The 24,053-nt window shown below is 43.9% G+C and overlaps 1 protein-coding gene and 1 long non-coding RNA gene across 4 annotated transcripts in view; one reads left to right on the plus strand and one right to left on the minus strand.

Annotated features, from left to right (window-relative positions):
- The window catches only part of LOC115656818, a 32,839-nt gene that overhangs the window by 6,872 nt on the left and 1,914 nt on the right, over positions 1-24,053 (plus strand). The window lies entirely within an intron of this gene.
- On the minus strand, positions 8,820-21,878 carry WNT8A (Wnt family member 8A). 2 transcript variants are annotated; one of them, XM_030573958.1, is made up of 6 exons: positions 21,623-21,878; positions 13,234-13,267; positions 12,880-13,018; positions 11,851-11,976; positions 11,346-11,488; positions 8,820-10,196 (listed from the first exon to the last, which is right to left on the minus strand). In XM_030573958.1, exons 2-6 carry the CDS (start codon positions 13,246-13,248, stop codon positions 9,636-9,638), a joined length of 984 nt encoding a protein of 327 aa, XP_030429818.1. In that variant the 5' UTR covers positions 13,249-13,267; positions 21,623-21,878; the 3' UTR covers positions 8,820-9,635. The 2 variants fall into 2 exon arrangements, with proteins under 2 accessions (XP_030429818.1, XP_030429819.1); XM_030573959.1 differs by lacking the exon at positions 21,623-21,878 and adding an exon at positions 13,360-13,457.

Raw genomic sequence — 24,053 nt, forward strand, 5'->3', positions numbered from 1 at the left:
AAGAAGCAATGGACTTAAATTGCAGCAAAGGGCAGTTTAAGTTGGACATTAGGAAAAACTTCAGAACTGTCAGAGTGGTTAAGCATGGGAATAAATTGCCTAGGGAGGTTGTGGTATCTCCATCACTGGAGATGTTTAAGAGCACGTTAGTCCTGAGTACAGGGGACTGGACTAGATGACCTCTCGAGGTCCCTTCCAGTCCTACGATTCTGTTTTATGCTGTGAGTTGTATTCCTGAAGATTCAGTGCTGGCACCTGTGAGAGATTTGGGCAAATGCCACCAATGTTGGAATTTGGACTGGACTATGGAATTGGGGAAACAAGACCCACCACCTGAGTCTGTCTGACTAGAATATCTGGGCTTTATTGCTGTCCAGAGTGGAGTAGGGATTGTGGGAAACCCCTTGCCCTTCAACAATGCCCCTGAATGGTATTGTAAATAATGAGTAGTGTGGCTTGGGGTGCTCTGCATTAATAGATAGCAAAAACACGTCAAAAATACCCTCTTCTGAATATACATGGGAAAAGGTTGATCTCACAAATGATAACCAGAGCGGGTGTGGATAGGCACTATAGGCCTGAGCAAAAGCCCATTGAAATTAGTGCCAAGTGAACTGAACAAGACCAAGTCCTAGGGGAGCTGCTCTGCATTTCAGAACTTGCCACTTTGCTGTCTTAGGCATGCTCCAGTTCTGTGTAGAGACAAGCCTGCTCAACAGAGCCACACTTGCAGTGATTTTGAGATGCAGTCCAATTGTCTCCAAAGAAAAGAGGCTGAAGCCAAGAAACTTATTTTGCATATTGCCTGCGTTTGAGTCCAATCTGAGGTGAAAGGCCAAAGCATTAACCCTTTATATCTCTCCCCACTGTTTTTTACGTCTTTATTCCATCATCATCGTCATCTTTTATTGCATACCAGGGGCTACTGAAACCATTTGAGAAGGAAATTAAGGGCCATATACTGCCTAGGCTTTGCACACATATGGCTCTTGAAGAGCTATTCTCTCCTGGATGTGCCAATGTATAGCTTCCATTAATGTTAACAGGAATCACAAATAAACACTGAAGGGAGAACAGAGGGAAGAACTCTTAAAGAAATGAGAAGAAATCTAAAAGGCCACTGCTCAGTTCATTCTTCCCCCCCACCATGTAACCCTCTTCTTTGAACCTCTTCATTGGCTTCCTCTCCTTCCACAACAGGTTCCTGCTCCTTGTCCTGACCTTCTAGGTTTTGCGCCATTCTGCTCCTGACTACATATCTGCTCTCATTTCCTCCTAGCTACTCTCTGGGAAGTCTTCTCCCACTCTTGGCTGCATTCATCATCCTTATGCTGCCCACTACTCAGGGGTGAAAGTAACTTTAAGGACTTGCTGGTACGCCAGAGTCCTGAGCTGGGGGTGGGGCCTCAACCGAAAGGGGCATGACCTCAACCAGACGAGGTGGGGCATTTAAATTCCTGAGCCCTTTAAATCAAGATTTAAAGGGCCCAGGGCTCTGGCAGCGCTCCAGGCCCTTTAAATCACATCCTGGAGCTACCAGCTGCAGAGGCGGCTTGCAGCCTTGGGGCGATTTAAAGGGCCTGCAGAGGACCCCTGGGCCCTTTTAAATTGGTGACAGAGCCCCGGGGGCTCCCGGCTGCCACCACTACCCCGGGGCTCAGGGCTCTGATGGAGATTTAAAGGGCTTGGGGCTCTGCTGTGGTAGCAGCACCTGGAGCTCCTGGCCCTTTAAATCGCCACCAGAGCCCCACCGCCGCTACTCCAGGGCTCTGGCAGTGGGGCACGGGTGGCAATTTAAAGGGTCCAGGACTCTGCTGTGGTACTGGGGGCCTGGGGAAGCCGGTCTGGTATGGCGCACCGGCTCTTGCCAGTATGCCGTACCAGACCGTACCGGCTTACTTTCACCTCTGCCACTACTCTTGGGAGCTGCCTTCTATTTCTCAGGCATCAAGTGTCCTCCCTCTTAATATCCTCTTGGGGGGGGTGGGGATAGTTAGGGGTCCAAGCCGTAAAGCTGGCTCTATATCTGAATTTCTCTAAAGATCAGGCCAGTCTCTTCAGGAAGCGCTCTTCATCTCTGAAGCCTTTCAGTGCCGGTCTTTCTGAGGGTCCCCACTCGATGCAGAACTGTCTTCTGGCCTGTCATGGGTCTAAACAGACTTGTCTGTTTCAGAATGACATTTTAGGCAGCTAGGGTCAAGGGACTGTCTCCTTATTCGTTCATGAAGTAATGAGTTTATTTTAGCGGTCTGGGAGGAAATATCAAATTTATATGCAAGTTATATTTATTTGGTTGTCTCCAGTTCCCCTTATCCTTCATCATATTGCTCATCATCTTAGGTCATGTGCTCTTTAGGGCAGGGGCTGTGCCTACCTCTGGTTACAGCTTCTAGTATAATCCTGAACAGGGCAGCTGGAAGCTATTAGAATATTAAATATTTAATAATTATGAAGTTGTGCTCTCCAGTCATTCAGAGCCCAAATTAAATACCTTCAATGCCAGATATTCTCTCCCCTCTGAAAAATATCTGGGCAATACCTGTAACGCTTATCTTGAGTTTTGCAAAAGCAAGCAGTTTTGTAAATGCTGAAACCATTAATTATCTGGACTCTAATGAGACTGAATTGAAAAGAACTTTATATGGTTTCACTGCATTGTGCTGGCTATCACACATTAGATAGGCCTTGATAGTGAATGGATATCAAAACTCACACAAAAGTAGTTCTACAGTTAATCTGGACATTTGCTTACCAAAGATCTGCGTTAATGATATCTTATTTTCGGAGCAAATCTTTGTTGCTAAAAAAGAGAGGGTTTTTCAGTGATGTCTTTAGCGTTGATAGTCTTATAGACTGGTTTCAATATATTTCGGCTTCCTTTGAGCAGTTCAGTCTAGAATGTTCCTGAATACAGCACTGCTGTGTATGTAGGGGAAAAAAGAGAGAAGAGAAAGAGGAAAAAAAAACCAGGAGAGTGGAGGGGGTTAAGAATCATTGCCACTCGTGCACCTCCTGCTCTCCAGAACCCAGGAATAAGTGCACTGCACTTCCCTGAGTTAAATTTGTTGGGAAGTGCAGATGCTCAGCAGCTTTGAAAATCTGGCCACTTTGGTTTAGGGGCTAATTTTTAAGCACACACTTGTAAAAATGTTAGCTAAAAATTACAGGTGGGATTTTCAAAGGCATCTAATAGGAGATGGGCACCTAACTCTCTTGAATGTCAACAGGATTTTGGTATCTAACTCCTGTAAGATCCTTTAAAAATCCCAGCCAACAAATCCTGCAAAGTGTACCTTGCAGACACCATCATTGTCCTCCACCTCATTCATGTATATGGAGCTGACAGAGGCCATCCAAGTGCTGATTAAAACCCTTTAACTTTGTCATGCTAAAGAAGGTTTTTGCAAGTCGAAAAGGGCCAGTGACTTTTGTTTGAAGGCTTCAGGGAATTGCTGGGACTCATTGGTTTCACTAAACAAGAGGCTCTGTGACCAGCGAGTCTCGCTGCATATGAAAAGGTCACTCACCATGCTCAAGAGAGGAGTTTCTTACACTTGTCAGCTTGAGTGATGGAGATTCTCTACTCTCAGAGCCATAATATTCATGTCATACAATTGCCAGAAGCACTGGAGATGGATGGCCAAAGAATATATTTTCCTGACACTTTAATATGATGAGAGGGGAGGGTACAGCACAATCATCCAATATAGAGTAAAGAACCAGAGTGGGGCCTTGGCAGAGCAGACAAAAGGCCAACACAGTGCCCACATAGCAAGGCCTGTCCTCTGCAGGACACAAGCAACTGAAGTGAGGCTGGCCTTAATAAAGGCAGCGATTGTCTGTATTGGGAGAGAAACTGAACATAAGATTGGCCATACTGGGTCAGACCAAAGATTCATCCAGCCCAGTTTACTGTCTTCCAGCAGTGGCCAATGCCAGATGCTTCAGAGGGAATGAATGGGACAATTATCAAGTGATCCATCCTCTGTTGTCCAGTCCTAGCTTCTGGCTTCATATGCATATAGAGTGAATGCTATTCCTGTGCAAATAAGCAGTCATCCTCCAAGTTTCTTTGGAAAGATCATAACTTCACACTAGCTATTTCAGGACCCACCCTTCATGCCCCTCATGCACTTGTTATATGCAACAGGCCCAATCCCATTCTCTTTGCAGTCAGTAGCAAAAGCTCCTCTTTATTCCACTTGCCTGATATTGATCTCACTTACAATGGTTTTACGCAGATGTGACTCTTTGTTTCAGTGGACTTATTTTTCATTCCCAGTGGGCCCAACTCTAATCACACACCAGTGTAAACAGAACTGAGCCCAATATGAACATGAAGGTTGTGATTCTGCAGCTGGCTTGGGCAGCTGTCCCATTGGCTTCAGTGGGAATTCCCATGCAGAGTGGCTTTATAGTGACTCATTCCAGCCTGTGAGGAGACGGTTTGGTAGGGAAGTAGCGAAGGTGTTGGAGTCTGGTGCCATGAGTCACCCTGGAAGTGTGTGTTCTCTCTCTCTCTCACACACACATACCTCATTGACATTGAGGGGAGTTCTGTGACTGGACAGGGAGCACAACTTCGGAGAAGAGATTCAAGAACCACTGCACAGAGCTGAGAGGAGAGTTTTGACCTTAAATTAGCAGTTCCCAGAGACCCAGAAAGCTTCTTGGTTTAGCCTGTTCACTGTATAAAACAAACCAACATATGAACTTTTATCTTCTCTGCCTTCAGCCAATGGCTTATGCTACCCTACTTTTGTCTTCACCTGTTGTCTCTCCATGTAGACTGCAACTCCTGGGATAGAGATCTTTTGTTCATTATACCTGTGTACAGCACCTAGCACAAAGGGGCCTTCAGCCCTGATGGGGGACTATCACAAAACAAATAACTATTTTTCAAACTATTCTATAGTTCAGTATGACTTAAATATAGTGGGCCAAATGTATCCCTGATGCAACCCTATTCCAGTCAGTGAAGTTGCACCAGGGATGAATTTTACTCAGTTTATTTTTAAAACTCTGTTTAATCACTAAATATGGAGTACAAAAAATTATGATTTTGCACAATAAAAGCCACTAACAGCCCACTGAAGAGGGGCATAAACCCACATCACTGTGTATCTGTGCATGCTGAAGATATATAATCACTGCTTTAGGCCACTCAAAAGTCCAGTCATGAAGCCACTTATAAAATACATTACTTTTCCCATATCAAATGTATTCCACATGAAAAAATTCCTTGTAAAGACTATCAGATTCTGAAGGCTCCATGTCCAGGGCTGCTCTTAGTAACTCTGGCTAGAACAACTGGGTAAGAATCATCCCCTGGGTGAGGGTCAGTGAACCGTCGTGCTCCAGTTCTGCCTCCTCAAGTCCCTATCACCCCCCCTTTCCGTCTCAGAAGAACATCCTTTTCCTGTGTCTTCTAGATGGCCCCAACAAGCTCCCCAGTGGTGAGTGGTGGAAGCAGGCAGTGTAAAGCTGCCTATAAGGACTCCTTACACCATGGCAATACTCAGCTGCCTCTTTAGGGCAGCTTTGAAGTCACTTTGTCACCTTTGCTCTAGCAACATAAAATGACCTTATGGGGCATTGAGAATCAAGTCTCTAGGTCTGAGTTGACTTTAAATGTGGTGACTCCGTAACCATTGGTCTCAGCAAATGTTTTCTCCCTCGATGTAGTTTGAGATGGAAGGTTTGCGAACAGAAAATTGCAGGCCTTATTGTAATCTTTAAAAAAAAAATAAAAATAAAAATAAAAGATTTTGGGCATCTTATCTTATATGAAATTTTGCTGGACAAAATGTAACAAACTGGGCAGCAATTTAGGTAAAATTGCCTTTCAAAGAATTAAATCGGTCTGCAGGACTGGGTCTTGGGGGCAACCTCAAGGACTATTAGAATGTGACAACTTGTATACATGACGTTTGCAAATGTGAATATTGTTGAAAGTGAGTAATAGTGCCCTGGGGTGTAATGGCTCTCTGTCAGTGTGCTGATGGATTGAGATGATCTTAAATTTCTATTGTTTCTTACTGAATCTGGCAGGGATTGATTGAGAATTGTATCTAAGCAACAAGATGGATGGAGAAAGAATACTGAAAGACAGTAATATGAGCTTTACTTAATGTGTTTATCATTTGTGTCTTAAGGTCTTTTCTAATGACTAAGAAACAGACATCAATATTACCTCTTCAAATAATACTTTAACTCTGGCGAAATTAATTATCTTTATGCCTTTGGTTGGAACATCTTGAAAGTGCAGGATTATTCAGTGCAGGATTATTTGTTCTTTATAGAGTAATATTGGTTTGCATGGTTCTACATAAATAAATGGGAAAACATATGGGGCCATATTATGTTCTCAGGTACAACCCCATTGAAATCAGTGGAACTGGGCCAGTGCAAATTACTGGAATTTCAATTGATCCCTGCCTCAAGCAGCTAACAGTCCACGATCCTGATCCTGCAGACACAGATGAATTTTACTTTTGGCCTGTGAGTAGGGTTGTCAACATTGTATTTCAACAAGAAAGGACTTATCTTATCACCCCCTCCCCATCCATCCTCCCAATATTATCATAATCACCAATAATAATTATACACAGCACTCACCTACATTCGCAGGGGTATTTCTTGCTGCTTTCTGCAGCACTCAGCAACTCCCAATCTTGTTGTACTGAGATGAAGAAGTAAGGGATGTCCCTTGTAATAAGGGACTGGGGGAAAAACTGTACCTGTGAGTAGCCCTGTTGAAGTCAATGGGACTATTTAGACGTACGAAGGTAAGCACTTTCATAAGAGTTTGCAGGATCAGGGCCAAAATTAGACCAATAACATGATTATAAATTCTGGAGGAACAAGAAGTGAGGAACTTGGATTTAAATGAAGAGTTGCTCTAAGGAGAATAAAATACAAAAGGGCTCAGATCTTACACTGGGGTTTCCAAGGTGCCTAAGGGAGCAAGTTGCCAAAGTCTATAGGATTTCACAACCCCAGAAGAGCCTAGCCCCCTTAGATGCTTTTGAAAATCCTAGCCTAGTGAATAGCTGTCTTGTGATCTGCATAAAACAATGCTCTCACATACACATCCTCAAATCTCTCCCCCCTCCCGGCAAAAACAAAGCCCCTTTGTGTGATTTCTGGTAGAAAACCTTCCCCAAGCTGCTGTTAAAACTTTTGGTCTTAGGGCAAGTCTACACTACCACGATACATCAGTGCACCTGCCCCGATGCAGCTGCGCCGCTGTAGTGTGTCTGGTGAAGACGCACTACGTCTACAGGAGAGTGCTCTCCCGTTGGTATACCACCTCAGCGAGAGGGAGAAGCTATATGTCAGCTGGAGACTCTCCCACAGACAGTGCAGTCTGGACAGCATTTAAGTCGATGTAACTTGCGTCGCTCGGATGTGGCTTTTTTTCACACCCCTGAGCGACGTAAGGTACATTGACTTAAGCAGTAGTGTAGACAAGCCTTCAGTCTCACAGTTGGGTGCACATGGCGCACTTCCTTCTCTCGGCTCTTCCTGGGGTCATCTCTTTTTTTGGGGACCTCAATGTTTATTGTGTCAGTCTGCTTCCACACAAGCACTCGAAGGGCCAGCTCCTGTGTAGGGCACATCAGACAGCTCTGGCCATTTGTTAAAAAACCTTATCACAGTGCAGTGATTTAAAAAAACAACAACAGACCTGATCTTTAAAGGTCAATATCTCTGTATTTTAATGTCCTTCCCGCAAGAGCAAGGGGTTATTGCTGGGGACAGGTTGATCACTTGATTAATGTATTTATTAACTTAGCTATTTTCATTGTATATCAAGGGAGTCAGCCAATTTGAAAACAGGCAAATAAATACTTTTAAAATATTTTGCTTCCTGATTAAACCTCATATGTCACCCTCAGACTTGGGCAAAACTAGTAGCAAATTTAAACCCTAGAAAAAGTGGCTGAGACTTCTCTAGCATAAGCCTGTTGACTCATTGGAAGGATGAATCTGGCCCATTAACTTTAGCAATGGCAAAATTATAACTGCAATGTCACAAATGAGGAGCGCAGAATCCACACTTAAGAAATAAGCAGCGGTAGCAAGTGTCTCCTCCTGTTCTCCCAGGCATGCATGGCATCAGGTTGTTTATAAGAAGCATCAGCAGGGAGCCTTAGCAGACACATTCACAACAGTCCCCAAGTTTTCTCTCATGCCTTCTAGTTCAAAGGGCTCATCTTGTTCCTTAGAATAAAGAATTTTGCAACAAGTGCTGATACTTACCACATCAAAGCTCAAGGGAGTTTGCATTGTTTGTAGAACGTTAGGCCATAGACAAATTAAAGAGACGTGGAGTTTCAAAATTTACTTTAGCAAGCCAATGCCTGCATGCTTAGTACTCAGGGAGAATTAGATACTACAGTGATAGGTACTATAAAATCCTCTGTAGAGATTTAGAGACTAAGCTAAAGCAAACTGAAGTAAGTGGAAAAGCCTCCCATTGACTTCACTGGGTTTTGGATTAGCAATTAATACTTGTTGGAAAAGAGGCAGGCTCTTTTACAAATATATTAATGCTGTACTTTTATGAGTCCCAGAGGAAAAAACCATTGATTTAATTCAAATGTTTATTGCAAAATATAGTCCAAAATCATAACCTTTTGGATACTATCAGAATATATATACAGCAAACAGTGTTGAATCAATAATACAACTTGCTTAATAATCAATATTATGCAGAGAGGATGCCAAATTCTTCTCTACTGATTTTTTGTTCAGTTGGTGCACTATAAATTGTGTTATTTCATCTGATACAGATATATATATATAAACCCCAGACAGTTTGAGAGAGAGAGAGAGAGAGAGTGTCCATGTGATTTATATTGGATGAAATAACACAATATATATTGCATGAAATCTGTACATACTGTCTGTAAATCTAGGAAAGCACTTAAGGTGAAAAAAGTTGTAGTTGTCCCAATATAAACCATGATGCTGTGAAGACCCTTCTCACATCAGAAAGTGCATAAGTATTACATTAAAAATATCTACAAGCAACACGTGCATGAACCACACAGGTTCATATTCTGCTCTTAGGCTTGTGCAGCATCACTGAAGTCAACAGGGAAGCACATAGGTACCTGAGACCAGATTTCAGCCTGGAAGAGCGAGATCGGACCTCTGTTATACTGATGCCTGGAGTTACTCCACTGCCTCAGTGGATTTACTCCAGATTGACAGTGGTGTAAATGACAACTGAATCAGGCCCACAGACTATCATCTGATATCACCAAAAAATGAAACTACCTCTTTACCCGGATACACAAATACAGTGACTGTAAGGAAGAAGCGTGTTACAAGGAAATATAAAAACCAGGAAAGTAGGCAGGAAGGGCAGAGGTCCACTAGGGCCCATGGCCTGCTCTGTGTAATCACACAACATTGGTCGTGTGATGTACACCCACCTGACCCTACCTGGACAATCCCCATTTAACGCTTTAAGAGGAAGATTAGCACCCCCACCCCACCATGTCCCTCAGGATCCTGGGGAAATTCTTCCCAACCTCAAATTTGGTGATCAGTTGGCAACCGCGGGTAATTGGAAAAGCAGCTCTTTGTCATGAATCCACTTGTTAACAGCAGTGAGTTGCCAATTATCTCTTGTGCCCCCTGTTCCGCCGCCTGGTGGTGTTGGGAGACGAGCCATCTCTTCTGGAGCAGTAATGCTTGGTAACCACCTGTTTGCACTGCTGGCATTTCACCATGCAGCACCAGTGGAACTTGCAATTGCAGCTGGTGACAATCTCAGTCCTCTTCTCCTCCACTTTCAGGCCGCACTCAATGCAGAGCCTCCTGCAGCTCCTCCTCTCCCACTGAGACAAGTTCTTGCCACTCTGCAGGCATTCCCGCCCCTCGGTGCCATGGAGGCCCAGACTGCCATTCCTGACGCAGTAATCAGGAGAGTCTTCCAGGAAGACAAGTTCTGTGGCTAGCACAGTGCTGAAAGTCTCTGCTGTGGCCCCACGGCTGTCGGCACTATTCCCAGCTCTCATCCTTCTCTTGTCCATCTCCAGCTTCTGGGCCTGGTCATATTTGATCTTCAGATAATTCCCAATTTCTCGAAACTCAGCAAGCTGAAGCCAGCAGGTCTGGATGCTGCAGCTGCCCGATACCCCATGGCACTTACACGTCCTTTTCATTGTTGCTTTCACAGCCTGGGATGAAAAGGCAGAGCAGTTAGGAACAGCAGAAAACTGCAGCACAAACATGGTCTGTTGCAATAAAACCTCAGATAGTGGCATAAGGGGTTGCTCATCTTTCAGTCATCAGTTCTAATCCAGCTCATGCTAGTTGGGGCTGAAAGTCATTACTGTGTAGTGGCCCATGTGAAATTAACTGGTGCTCTCAGTCCAGTTCCTGATGGACATATGTTCCATCGCTAACTGGGAGCTTGCAGAGATGTAAACATTCAGTGGGCATGAGCTACTTTACCCCCACAGCTGGAGTGTCTTTAGGCCTCCTGTGAAGCACATTGGCAAGGTAATGCTATTACCTGGGCTGTCCCAGGTCTCTGAATAACTTCTGCGTGAACTGTGCTGGTTTGACAGCTCCGCACATGAAGATATGAAATAATCTTAGATACAGAATGATAATCTAAGTATTTATTCTAATAATCTATGTAGCACCTTTAATCCAAGCACTTCACCAATATCATCTACCAATCCCTCTTTACAATAATTATAGGGTGCCAACACTGTAGTATCTATGTCCGATAGTTGGGCTCTGATATATCCTGTGAAATAGGTATGCTGAATGTTGCCATCCTCATTTTACAACTAGGGAAACTGAGGCACAGAAAGATTAAGTGACTTGTCCAGGGACCCACTGCCAGAGCCAACGTTAAAATCTAAATCGCCTGGCTTCTGCTACCCTGCTCTAACCAACAGACAACATTTCCTCCCCTAACAAAGGCCTTGAGCTGCACATGACAAGAGTTGAAAATAGGGTTTGCTCTATTTTACTGTCTGAACAAGTGCTTACTAGCTACAGGACTCCAAAGACTAGGTTTTGCAATTCTTGAGAAACGGTGCATGTCACTATACTTGCTGTTTGCTTTGCTTTGAACTGAAGTGCAAGTGAAGCCTATTGCAATAATTTTCTGATGTTCAGATTTTAGGGCCTGATTCCAAAATCCTTACTCCTTATGCACATGCAGCAGTACTTATTCATGTAAGCAGTCTTGCTGAAGTCAATGGGACAACTCAGGGTTGGAGAATAATGAGGCCTTAAAGCTTTGTAGATTATGTGCTGATTATGAAGATATTTTGGATACAGACAACTTTTTTTCTTTTTTTTTTACTTACAAGTCTCCCTGCTTCATTGTTATGCAGATTCATTAAAGCTCTGGCATCTTGTCCTGTCTCCAAAGCATCCACAAATAGTTTGGAAATTCTCTCGCCAAATTCCACATTATCACTGCAGCCTCCCCAGACCCATCCTCGGCCACCTAGGAAAGGACGCATCGTTCACAAATAATAACTATGTGCAGAAGCTCAGGGCGTAGGTGGATTCAGTACAATATGTAAACCCAGAGCTCTAGGAAACATGTTGGAGGAGCCATTCCTGCACTGGCAGGGAGTTAGCTGGATGAGAAGAACCACAGAATCATTTCAATGTGTAATTCTTACGAATGTTAAAAGCAGAAACAGTCCTTTGAGCCAATTTCTCACTCTGTTACAAGGAAGTCAATGGGGCTGCACAGTTGGAACATAGTTAAATGTAGCCCTACACTTTTTCCAAGTCGGAAAATTGTGATGCCATCAACCCAAAAGCAGATCAGTGTACTAGACCAGTAAAATCACAGCTCACCTACACGGCCATTCCTTGAATCGTCACAGCCACAGTTGTCAAAGTCTCCCATGCTGCAGTTTCTGGTGAGTGTGTACATTACTCCAGCTGAGCTGATGGCATGAACAAAAGAGGTTTCTCTGGTAGCTGGAAAGAGATGAAAAGAGACTTTGTCACCCTCAAGAACAGAAACCACCCTCAGTCTCATTTTACTGGTAAGAAGGCCCCCTCAGGGAGCTGCCAACCAACCGAGCAATTGCTGGGCTGAAGTCTTGCATAAGGCAATTAGGACAAAAGATAGAGTGGTGCGGGAATTAAACCTTCCATAGAAAATGGCAAAGTGCTTGTGAATTCTGTCTTCTGCCAGCTTTGTTGTTACTGGCATGACAAAGTGTCACCTTGTGTGTATTTACTTATGGAAAAGAGTTTCATGGTGACAATGAGATTTTATAGAACAGGCTCAATCCTAACACCAAGTCCCATTATTGCTGACTTCTTTTGCTACCCAGTCAGAGTTACTCTGTAGCAGCTTTCTGTCCCTGTCTGTTTTCTGATTTGGTGGCAGTCTCCTGGATGGTCTTCTCTACACAGTAAAGCTGCATCAGTTTAGCTTAAATCAGTTTTTAAACTTATGCAAACTCTTCTCTGGACATACTTTTTAATTTCACTTTAAGAGGTTTCTTTTCAGTTTAAACCTGCTCACACCATATAGGCTAAACTGCAAGAAGCCACTCTTAAGCTGAAGAGAGGGAGAGAGAGAGAGTGTGTGTGTGTTCATTGGTTGAACTAATTTGGATTTAAAGTCACACCTGAGGTTAAACTGGTGCAACTTTCTCATGTAAACAAGCAAGCTCTTAGTGTGAGGCTGTGTCTGCAGCCTGTCTCTCGGACCTCCCTCCCCGCTCCAAAATTTACCATTCTAATATATGTATCTGTATAGTCTAGATCCTACCTAACTATAAACTGGCTGTATCCCATACACAGAGAAGGCAGGAGGGAAAGGAAGGAGTGCTAGATAAATCCATGCTCTGCCTCTAAATACACACTTACCACTCCGCAGTCTGTTATGAGTCGAGAGCTGCAGGGCACTTTCTGGGCAGTTCCAGCGTTCCCAGGTGAACTGGTGTTTACATTCTTCAATCCCACTGTGGGCCCCCACTGCCACGCTGGTGGAGTAGGTCAGATACGCCTTGCATAGAAACAGAATGGGTCTTAAACTCCCAAACCTTTCAAAAGGCCACTTGAAAGCAAATGCAAATAGGTTTCAACTGTTTCCCCTCATTACACAGAGGGAGCTGGTGCCCATATGCACATCAGTAAATGTGGTGCCTTAGAAAGGCAACATTTGGTTTGCTAACAGGAAAAATCTGTCATTAAATTCATCATAATCCATGTGTAAATTACCTTTGGTCCCGTCATCAGAAAGTTGTTCACAGACCTGTAACAAATAAAACAGGATAAGTGAGATAATTTAACAAAGACTCAGACGCATCACCAAAACGTCCTCATTCAGCTGGGCTGAGACCCTACCATGCTGATGTGTGGAAAATGGCACAATAGATCCCAATGCTGTTGAAGATGATGAAGGTGTTGCTCTTCATGACTGTCAGGGTGAAGTTTTATTCCACTAGCTGATCTAAAGCTCTCCACACCAGAGAGGGTTGAATGAGCAGGGCAGCTCTGCTTCTCTCCACACCCAAAGAGGGGATACTCAGGACAAGGAAAGTTAAAAGAATCCAAATCTCGGATATTTATAAGGTGAAGTTCTGAATGGCTAATACCCCCTATTCATTTGCTACCCAATGACCCTATGTGGTAAAGAAGCCTCTGATCCAATGGGTGACAAGATAGCAAAGGAAACGCCTAAAGCTGCACTTCAAAAGACAAGGAGCAGTTGTCACCCAGAGCCTGTGATGATTCTCAAGGAGAGTAAACTTCCCTAACAATGGGCAACCTTTAATTCTATTAAACGCACCAGCATTCATCTCTCGCTGTCTTTCTCTCTCTCTAGCTAAGGTCCACTTTCCTTCTTCATGATACTTTGTCTCTGCACAGAGGCTCACTTCCCTGGCTCCTCTCAAATAACAACCATATTTCTATAGTTTCCCCACTAGCTCAGTGCTCCTTGCTATGAGAATTTCCTGAAGCATTCAGTGCCAGTTTTATAAAGCTCTGTTGGGGCTGGATCTTCTAGATTTGAAGGGATTTGTTTAAAGCCAGACACCCCGCCCATGCCCCCAACACTTTCCTCGATTAAAGAATTTGTGTTCCATAAGGACAACCAGGTGCTGCAAAAATGGCATTTCATCCCTCCAGGATGTTTGGAAATCTCACTAATTTACATTGCTGTGGCCTGAGAGCCCTGTGCAAAGAGTCGGTGAGAGGTTTGCTCCGTGCCTATATCCCCATATGCGACACACTTTTTTTTTTTTTAAATAGTGAGGACAGTTTTCAGGAAGAAGCAAATTCTGCACAGTAAAGTTAACCACAGCAAATGCATGATCACTTGTGCTGGCTTCAGCTGTGTGAGCCTCAACAGGTATCCTTCAGCACAGGACTGGAGGAGCCAGAGTGTCTTCTCACATACGTGGGTGTAAGGGGGGAGTAATTCACTGACATTAAAAGAGTTACACCAGTATACAGCCAATATTTGAGAGAGGAGAATCAGTCCCGAGGATCTGGTCCTGGATAGACGTATGGGCAATATTGTTAAGGGCATCAAAAACCAATAGTGTCAAGGCTGGAGTGATGTCTATTGGTGACAGCCGGCCTTTCTTAATAGGTACTCTGGGGTTCTATTCCTGGGTCTGCCACTGACTTACTGTGTATCTATGGTCAAGTCATTCTCTCTCTCTCTCTCTCTCTCTCTCTTCTTTAGTGTTCCCCATGTATAAAATGGAGATTATGATGATTAGCTACCTTTAGGGTATGTTGTTGGTTTAGTAACTAAATGTGTGCCAAGTGCTTGGTGATCTTCAAATGAAAGGCCCCATAGAATTGCAATGGATTAGTTAGGCTACCTTATATCTATGAAACACTTAGCAAAAATATATCTAATTGCATCTCACTGTGTCTGTAAGTGTCTCACACCCACAAATTCACATATGGGTCAGCTCCCTGCTCCTTTGGAAAGCAGAAGGAAAAGATCATTTCTACCTCTCGGCGCCAGGATTATTAGCTAGCAACAGAAGACATATCACCTAGGTCATGTGTAAGGGAGACTTGGAGCCAGTGTAGCAAAGCTGCAAACAACAATTTTGCAATTTAAGGATTATAACTGTAGGTTGGTGTGAATGTAATGAATGCAAAATAAAAATATCTCTTCATGAGCACAGAGCGTTCACAGCCCTAGTGTACTCCTGTGGGGATGACAAAACTTGGCCTGAGTCAGCATCTTAACTATTAACATCCTGAAATGACATCTTCCTTGTACAGAGCTGCAGAAGGGCAGTGCATTAAGACTAAAGTGTCGCCAGTGTATTTAGAGAAGCTCAGTCATTTAAGCCCAGGTATAATAGCTTGGATTATATGATGCATTTTTATATACAGCTGCCTTTTCTTGTTTTCAGTGCCACTATCTATGCAGGCATGTTAGTGTTCATTATCTGAGAGAGATTGTGCAACTCAAAGATTTTGGAGCATCAGTTACCTCAATTCATACTTGATCCTCCTAACCATGTGATAGAAAAATAGCTTGTAGGGGTGTGGCGCTCTTCTGGGGAAGATTGTGTTATTTGAAAAGGTCTCTGTCAGGTTAAAAATCCTACATTCAAACCACACATTTCCTTGCCTGCCTGAGATATTAATAACACCGTCTACTCTTAAAAACACATGGATCTCAATCTCCTATAACTTTTATCATCTACTCTGTTTGTTGACCAGGGTGACCAGATGTTCCAATTTTATAGAGACCGTCCCGATATCTGGGGCTTTTTTTAATATGGGCTCCTATTACCCCCACCCCTGTCCTGATTTTTCACACTTGCTGTCTGATTACCCTATTGCTGACAAACAAGAGAACCTGTTCTTACAAGCCTGCCAGCTCCAATTAATTATTCTCCATTTACAGCAGCATAGCTCAAAGCAGAACCTGCCTCAGTGTGTGATCACAAGCCGTTCAGGGGAAGAATAAGACTATGAAGACATAAATGGGTAGAACTGAAATATTCACATTTTTGTAGAACTTTCCCTCTCTCTCCCGATCCTACCTCCATTGTAAAAGTGAAGGGAGCTCCAGTCACTTGACTGGCATGAGAGATTTCCCCAGATATTTATAGTAACAATAATACGTTGCACTTCTCAAGCTTTTCATCCATAGATCTCAAAGCAAAGGAGGGTAACTAGAATTATTTCCATTTTACAGGTGGGGAAAACAAGGCAGGGAGTGGTGGAATGACTTCCAGAAGGTCACACAATGAATGTAACAAAGCTCCACTGGACATAGGTATTTTGAAACTAAGCATAGTGCTCTAATCACAACATCCCTAAGTCTCACGCATGGGGGAAGTTCACTAACACCTGTGTGAACACTGACTGTTCAATCTGCCTGGTTTTGGCGTCACCCAGAAATCTGCTTTGAGTTTTAGCTTCAGATAAACCTAAAATGTCAAAGCAAAAGTCATATAAAATATTGTTGTAGCTGTCTCGGTACCAGGATATTAGAGAGACAAGGTGATCCAATAAAAGGTATTACTTCACCCACCTTGTTTCTCAAAGCAAAACTTGGTTACTTTCACATTGTTATATATTAAAACCCATTTTCACTTGAAGAGGTTGGATGAACCTTTTGACATGCCCAGTCTGCGCAGAGCCTAAGGCGACAAGCAACCAACTGGGTGCAGCAAAATGTTCAATGTCTAGTGTGGTCTGGGTGATTGTGGGTTGATAAACTGGCAAACGTCCATCCATTATGTTGGGCAGCAGGATGCCGAGAACCAGTCTTGAGTCTCAGTTTCAAGTTTGCAATGAAACCAAGTAAGGTTCATATTGGTTTCAGGTATCACTGGAAACAATTGATCCAGAGAACACTGTGGTTTGGTAGATATTGTCGAGTTTCAGCTGAATTCTGTTGACTTTACTGATAAAATGTTAATATGGTGTTTCTGGGTTTTTTTTACTGTTTTGGTTTGTTAATCCACTCATCGTCTGGGCTTCTCACAGCCCTTGGCACAGGAGATAATCAGTGTAATGAAAAATATGGACATGTTCCCTACCAGCTGTGACATTCATTAAACATGCAGCCTGTACTTACGCCTGCGTGCCCTATTGACTTTAGTGTGTGCTTTGTCACCCAGATCTGCCTTCCTTCTTTGGTGTATTTTGTGAGATTGCATTTCATTGCAATTTTTCTGTATTTCACCAGGAAACTAAAGGCCACATTTCAGAAATCTGATAGGTGGAATCCTGTGCAACCATGAAAGAGTTGTCGTTTTTGTTGAGATAGACACACTCCTATTGAGTAGGCACTGGAGTCAGGGTTGGGATCTGGGTTCAGATCTGGGTCACAGTTGGTCCAGCTGGACTGGAAAGTAAACTTTGCATCTTGTAGTGGATCAGCATTTTGAGCATTTGGGCTTTCACATGTGTGATAGCAGAATTTTGGGCCCTACGGTTAAATAAAGGAAAAGGAGAATTGGAGCCACTATCTGGCATGGTGTAACTATCAGGTTAACCCAATTTTGTTTCCTTTTTGAACAATACTTTTACAAACTGTATATTAAGTGTGGAAAAGTGCCTGGAGGGAGTGGATGTGGGATGCAGCAGGATGGGGGAGAGGAGGAGAAGGTTTCAGAGGTCTTGAAGAGATGAGCCTGAACCAAAATCAAGACCCAAACACTCCTGCAATCAGAGGTATTCAAAATCTGAATTCCCACATGGAGTTTGTCAATAGCTCCTCTCTTTATAATGGGCTGTAGAAAACAGCCTGTGTTCTGGATTCTAGTGTGTATGAAATCTGGATCCATCTACATATGTTATGACTTGAACCCATCTCTAAATGAGGATAATTCTTATCAGGGAGATGCCTATAACTTCAGGCTCAGGTGAAAGGGCTGTATTGACTGGAACAATAGTGTTTTTCGCTGAAATATTAATGAAGATGTTTCTGTTCATATTAGGATTTTTAACCCATGTTTCCAAAAGCCTAATTGTTGATCCTGAATTAAGCTGACCATGTAGTTTTAACTGGAGGCTGATGGCACAGTAGTTTCTGATGGGACAGGTGAGCTGGAGGTGTTTTAGTCAGATACTGAACAGTGTGGAGAATTCACCCAGCACTAGAGACTTTGTATTTATATTGCAGTAGCACTTAGAGGTCCCAACCAAGACAAGAGTCTCTTTGTGATAATTGTTTAACTACGCACAGTCCCTGCCCTGAAGAGCTTACAGACTGAATAGACAAGACAAACTACAGGCTGGGAGAAAGTCCCACAGCTGGGAGTAGAACCCAAGTCTCTAGTCCCAGATCATTGTAGCCATTAGATTCTGAGGAGCACCTCTGAAACATGTGGCAGAAGCAATACCAGTCCTGCAACCACCACCCTGGCCTCAGTGCAATCTGACTGGCTGTGTCTCCAGGCCCACTAGAAAATCCAGTATCTTTGCTTCAGCACTGGTGCAGCCAACAAGCACTAGTGTGGTCAGGGCTCTAGCATTTCCAGCGATGTATCCAAAAAATCAACCCAACCCATGCACCTGGGTGGTGGAAAGCTGGATAAAAACAACATTGGTTATATTGTTCTTAGCAAGCGATACATTCAGACCCCCAGCGTCAAATCCTGCATTGCTGGCTCCGTTACAATAAAAATCCACCTGGGTAATTAGAAAGATTCCCCCCCCCTTCCTGGAAGACTTCATTTTATTGTGTTCACCTGCTTTGTTCTCCATAGGAAGCCAGCGTGAGTCCCCACATGTAATGCCATATACTTGTTTGTATACAGAAACCCTCCCAAGCAGGGTGTCTCGATGGCTCTTTCCCTGCCACATTTTGTGTTTTAAAATAGTCCCTTGCTGAGAGCCCTGGCCCAGGTGAAATCCTTCTACACATGCAGTTCCACACAGGAGCATTTTTCTACTCTTCCCAATTAAAGGTCCCAAATCTCCCATTGGGGGAAATATGGTGTAATATTTGCCTTGGCTCTCCATAGACTGCCACATTCCCCAGGCAGGTGAGTAGCTTACGGTGCTTCATGTCAGTGGGAGTTTTGCCTGGATAAGGAATTTGGGCAAATTAACTAAAGGTGAACTGCGACGTTCACATCAGAACTGAAATGTGCAAGTTTAGGCTGCAATGTTGAAACCTACTTGGACCGAGGCTCCTAACTTCATATTTAGGTACCTACCTGGAAATGGCCTGAATTTCAGAGGTTCTGAGGTTAGTGGGAGCTACAGCTGCTCAGCACCCCTGAAAATCAGGCCACAATAGGTGGCTGGATTTCACTATTTGGCATGAATTCTTTTGGTTCCAATTAGTGAGCCAGATGATTCGCTTCCAGAGCCACAAACCCATTGGCGGCAGGGGGGATCCTTCCAAATGTCCACGCAGTTCACCATGCTGACAGCCGGAGGCATTGTCTCCTGGGAGGGAAGAGAGCGCAGCTTCCTAACTGTGAGCCTGAGGAATCCCAGCCCCAACACCATGGCCCTTAGAACGTTAGCCCCTTTTCATGAGGCCCTAAGGCTCCTTCTGCCCCATGGCAGCATAGCTGGGAGAGCAGAAGCTGTGACTGGAAGTTAATGCTGCAGGGAACAGTGTTAATTTCCAAAGCAAAATCCATGTGAATATCTATGATTATCCTAGAGGAGTATGCTGCTCGCTGGCTCCACCCCTTCTGCAGCTGGCCCCTCCTCACTGACATTGTGATTAGAATGCATTTGAGTCCCTTGGTACCACACAGTGGAAACCAGCCTTTCATAGATTCTAGGACTGGCAGGGACCTTGAGAGGTCATCCAGTCCAGTCCCCTGCACTCATGGCAGGACCAAATACTTTGGCCCAATGGCCCAGCTCCTCAGGTATTTAAGCAGGGAGCTAGGCACCCAGATACCTTTGAGGATCTGTTCTTATGATGCTTCTTATGTAGGGCTGCCAACTCTGACTGAAGCTATTCCAGGAGACTATTTTCCCCAACATGGTATAATGTCATTTTCTTAAAATATCCTATTAAAATCTCCTGGATTGCTTTCAATGGTCACCAGGAGATCAAGGCCGACTCGGGGAGTTTCCAAGCCAATCCTCAAGGGTTGGCAACCCTATTCTTATGTGTTAATCAGGAGTAATACTTCATTGCTTTTGCAGGCCATCTGCAGGTCCCCAGTAGGCACAGAGGTTCCCAGCCCCCATGGCAACCCTGCCATAATTGCTACTCCTTGTATTACTTTTAAGTTCCATTGCGCTGAGTCTTGTACAAACACACGTCTCTGCCCTGTGGCAGGTAGTGCTTTTAATCCAGAGATCGCCAAGCACTTTGCTGAGCTTGAACGACTGGTCCAAGGTCACACAGCCTAGATGCTGAGGTGATGGACTCTCTGCAACTACCCAAGACTTATGGCAACTTATTGGCAGAGCCAGGAGTAAAGCCCAGTTTCCCAGACTTCCAGCCCCATTCTCTGGCTGCAGGACCACTGTCAGAGTCAAAGGCCAGGGAAACAGTTCACAATGAACTGTATGTTTTTTCTCAAAGATTTTTTTTAAAGTGCCACCTCTTTAGCCCTCCAGTACAGTTAAATGCTGAGATTAACCCTGCCATGCCGTGGGCCGGGCCCTGTTTGCTCTAGCTATCTCTCAGGCTGGTATATGTTTCTAAAACTCATTCTATGGAAATGCTAGCTGGAGGAATTCGCAGCCTGTGATAAGATATAGCTAGTGTGAGAATTCAGTTACGTTAAACATTGATCATACCAGACCCTCTAATGGGCATTATCGACAGAGAGGCAGCCGCACAGGAGCCTAGCCAGCACCTGTTAATGGCAGAACCAAGGCTATGTGAACGTGCTACCAGACAAAGAACATTTCTCCCTCCACCCCGATACATGACACATCTTAAAACTGAAGTTGTGTTCTCCTCTCGTGATGTTCCTACCCCACCCCCTTTTCCAAGCTTCTCCTTCCCTCCCTCCCTCCTTGTCCCCTGCCCCTTCCCCAAAGGAACAGACCATACTCTCCTCAGCCAGGGAGCAATAAGCAGATTAGCTTGCAGACTCAAATGCCTTGATAAAGTTCTAGTCTGTTGTTCTGCAGCACAGAGGCACCAGCATCCTGTCTGAGCTGGGAGGGGGTGATTACACACTCCCTCCCAAAATGGCTAGAATGCTTGTGAAGTTGTAGTTGCTCGCTGTTTAAAGATGTCTTGCTCCCCACCCCAGAGGTGGTTGGGTTTTAGTGACTGTATTGCAGGGTTCATGGTAGCCTGGAGGCAAAATGGCCAGTGGAGAGAGAAGCAGAGATGGGTCAGGAGACATAGGGGGAGGTTTTCAAAGGCACAAAGGATAGTTAGGGATTCAACTCCCAGTGAAAGTCAATGGGAGTGGGGCATCTACCTGCTCTTTGTTTCTTTGAAAGAAACATCTAGTCCCTGGTAGGTTTCATTCCCAGCTGTACTGCTGACTCACTGGGTGAGACCTTAAGCAAGTGATTTATGGGGAGAGATTCAAAGGCACAAGGGGCAAAATTCAGGCCTCTTTGAAAACCCCAGCTTTAGGCCTGGTCTACAGTAGGGGGAAGTGTCGATGTAAGATACACAACTTCAGCTATGGGAATAGTGTAGCTGAAGTCGACGTATCTGATTTCGACTTACCTCCCATCCTCACGGCGCGGGATCGACGGCCACGGTTCCCCCTCTTGACGCTGCTGCTGCCGCTCACTCTGATGGAGTTCCAGAGTCGATGAGACCGCATTCAGAGATCAATAAATTGCGTCGAGACGAGACGCGATATATTGAACCCCAATAAATCAATTGCTACCTGCCAATCCAGCAGGTAGTCTGGACGTACCCTTGGGCTTTCTGTGCTTCACTTTCCTCATCTGTGAAATGGGGACTGAATACAGATCTACCTTTGGGCAATCCTGGGGCTTTCTGCAAGGTTTTTGCTGCATTCAGAGCTTTCAAGAAATAAAAAAGGTTTTGGGATAAAATTTTCAATATTGCCAAATGACTTAGGCACCTCAATCCCAATGACTTTGAATGGAGCTTAAACACCCCAGTCACTTTGGAGCCATGGAAAGTTTTACCCTTTATCTTTTCCCCCTGCAAAGATACAGCCATCTGAGAGTTAACCAATGGGCATCTACTCTGGTAACCAAGCAGTCCAGCGAGCCAAACAATAGCAATCACAAGGAAGTGACCAAATCCAGCCCCCACTTTATTTGCTTCCATGGGGATGTGTGTGTGTGGGGGTCCCTTCAAAGCCTACAGAGCTCGTTACATAGTGACATTTTGAAGTAAGAGCAAGTCCTTTTTTTCCTGCCTCCCTCTCTATCCCCCATTTTTTAAAAAGGAAAATGAAATGCAAAAATTGCCATGAATGCAACTTTACAAACATCTCTACAGGAAGGGGATGGGTCCCTGTTGATGAGCCTTTCTAATCTAACAGACAGGAATCTGTACAAGAAGGGATTGGGAACTGGATACAGAACAAGATTATTTAAAAATATATAACTTATTAAATGTCTCATCCCACTTAATTATTTCCTTCCAAGCCCTATTTTAATTAGCCCTTAATCATTTCCCTTTTATGGCCTGCCCCCATCTTTTCATGCTCTGACTCTTTCTTTTCTCTACCTCTCACAGACTTTGGGTCTAGTCCCAACTCTGCCACTAACCTGTTGTGTGGTGTTGGGAAAATCACTTCACCTCTGTGCCTCAGATTCCCTATTTGAAAAATGGGGGTCGTGATATTTTATAAAGCACTTTGAGAGCTGCAAGTGAAAACTGCTATATAAAAGCTTATTATTTATGATGTCATCCCAGTGCTAAGCAGTAGGAAATTTTGTGGCCTTGCAAGTCAGCTTTCTGATGGAGGAGAAATCAGTGACATGGAGTATAATTGTCTTTGTAGTGCCACTTGTATCTAGTGTTAAAAAACACCAGTCTTTGAACAGAAGTGGTCACAAATGACATATAGCTAATCCTTTCTATCAGAATTCTCTGCCCAAAAACCAGTGCCAGTGTTCCCAGAAAGCAACTCTGCACTAAGAATTGCATTTAGTTAGACTGAGGCCAAGAGCAAACTCTCTTGCTGTTGGCAACAGTTTCCCCTAAAAGAATGTGCATCACAAAACCAACCACAATACCACAATTCTCCAAGGACTGGGCATTGCACACACACTAAGAAAAAGAACTTGTGTAACAATGGCACCTGGTGACATCTGCCCTAACAATAATCACAAAGCTTCATCCTCCTTGCCTCCTCATGCCCTTTGTTCAGTTGCAGGTGTTTGATGCTGTTTCCATTCCTAACTGGAACAATGAAATGTGATCGCTTTAATATTTAAGCAGTTTGTGGATCAACCCTGTGCAGTATCTCTAATAGACTGAGGACTGTGATATCTGTGAGAGAACATAAGACTGGCTATCCTGGGTCAGACCAAAGGTCTATCTAGCCCAGTATCCTGTCTTCTGATAGTAGCCAATACCAGGTGCCCCAGAGGGAATGAACAGAATAGTAATCCATCCCCTGTCACCCATTCCCAGCTTCTGGCAAACAGAGGCTAGGGACACCATTTCCGGATACCCTGGCTAATAGCTATTGACAGACCTATCCTCCATTAACTTATCTAGTTCTTTTTTGAACCCTGTGATAGTCCTGGCCTTCACAACATCCTCTGGCCAGGAGTTCCACAGGTTGACTGTGTTGTGTGAAGAAATACTTCCTTTTGTTTGTTTTAAACCTGCTGCCTATTAATTTCATTTGGTCACCCCTAGTTCTTGTATTATGCGAAGGAGTAAAACTTCCTTATTTACTTTCTCCACCCCTGTCATGATTTTATAGACCTCTATCATATCCCCTCTTAATTATCTCTTTTCCAAGATGAAAAGTCCCAGTCTTATTAATCTTTCCTCATATAGAAGCTGTTCCATACCCCTAAATCATTTTTGTTGCCCTTTTCTGACGCTTTTCCAATTCCAATATATCTTTTTTGTGATGGGGTGACCACATCTGCATGCAGTATTCAAAATGTCGACATAGCATGGATTTATATAGAGGCAATATGATATTTTTTGTCTT

This window comes from Gopherus evgoodei, chromosome 8, assembly GCF_007399415.2.
Source record: "Gopherus evgoodei ecotype Sinaloan lineage chromosome 8, rGopEvg1_v1.p, whole genome shotgun sequence".
Lineage (NCBI taxonomy): Eukaryota > Metazoa > Chordata > Testudines > Testudinidae > Gopherus > Gopherus evgoodei.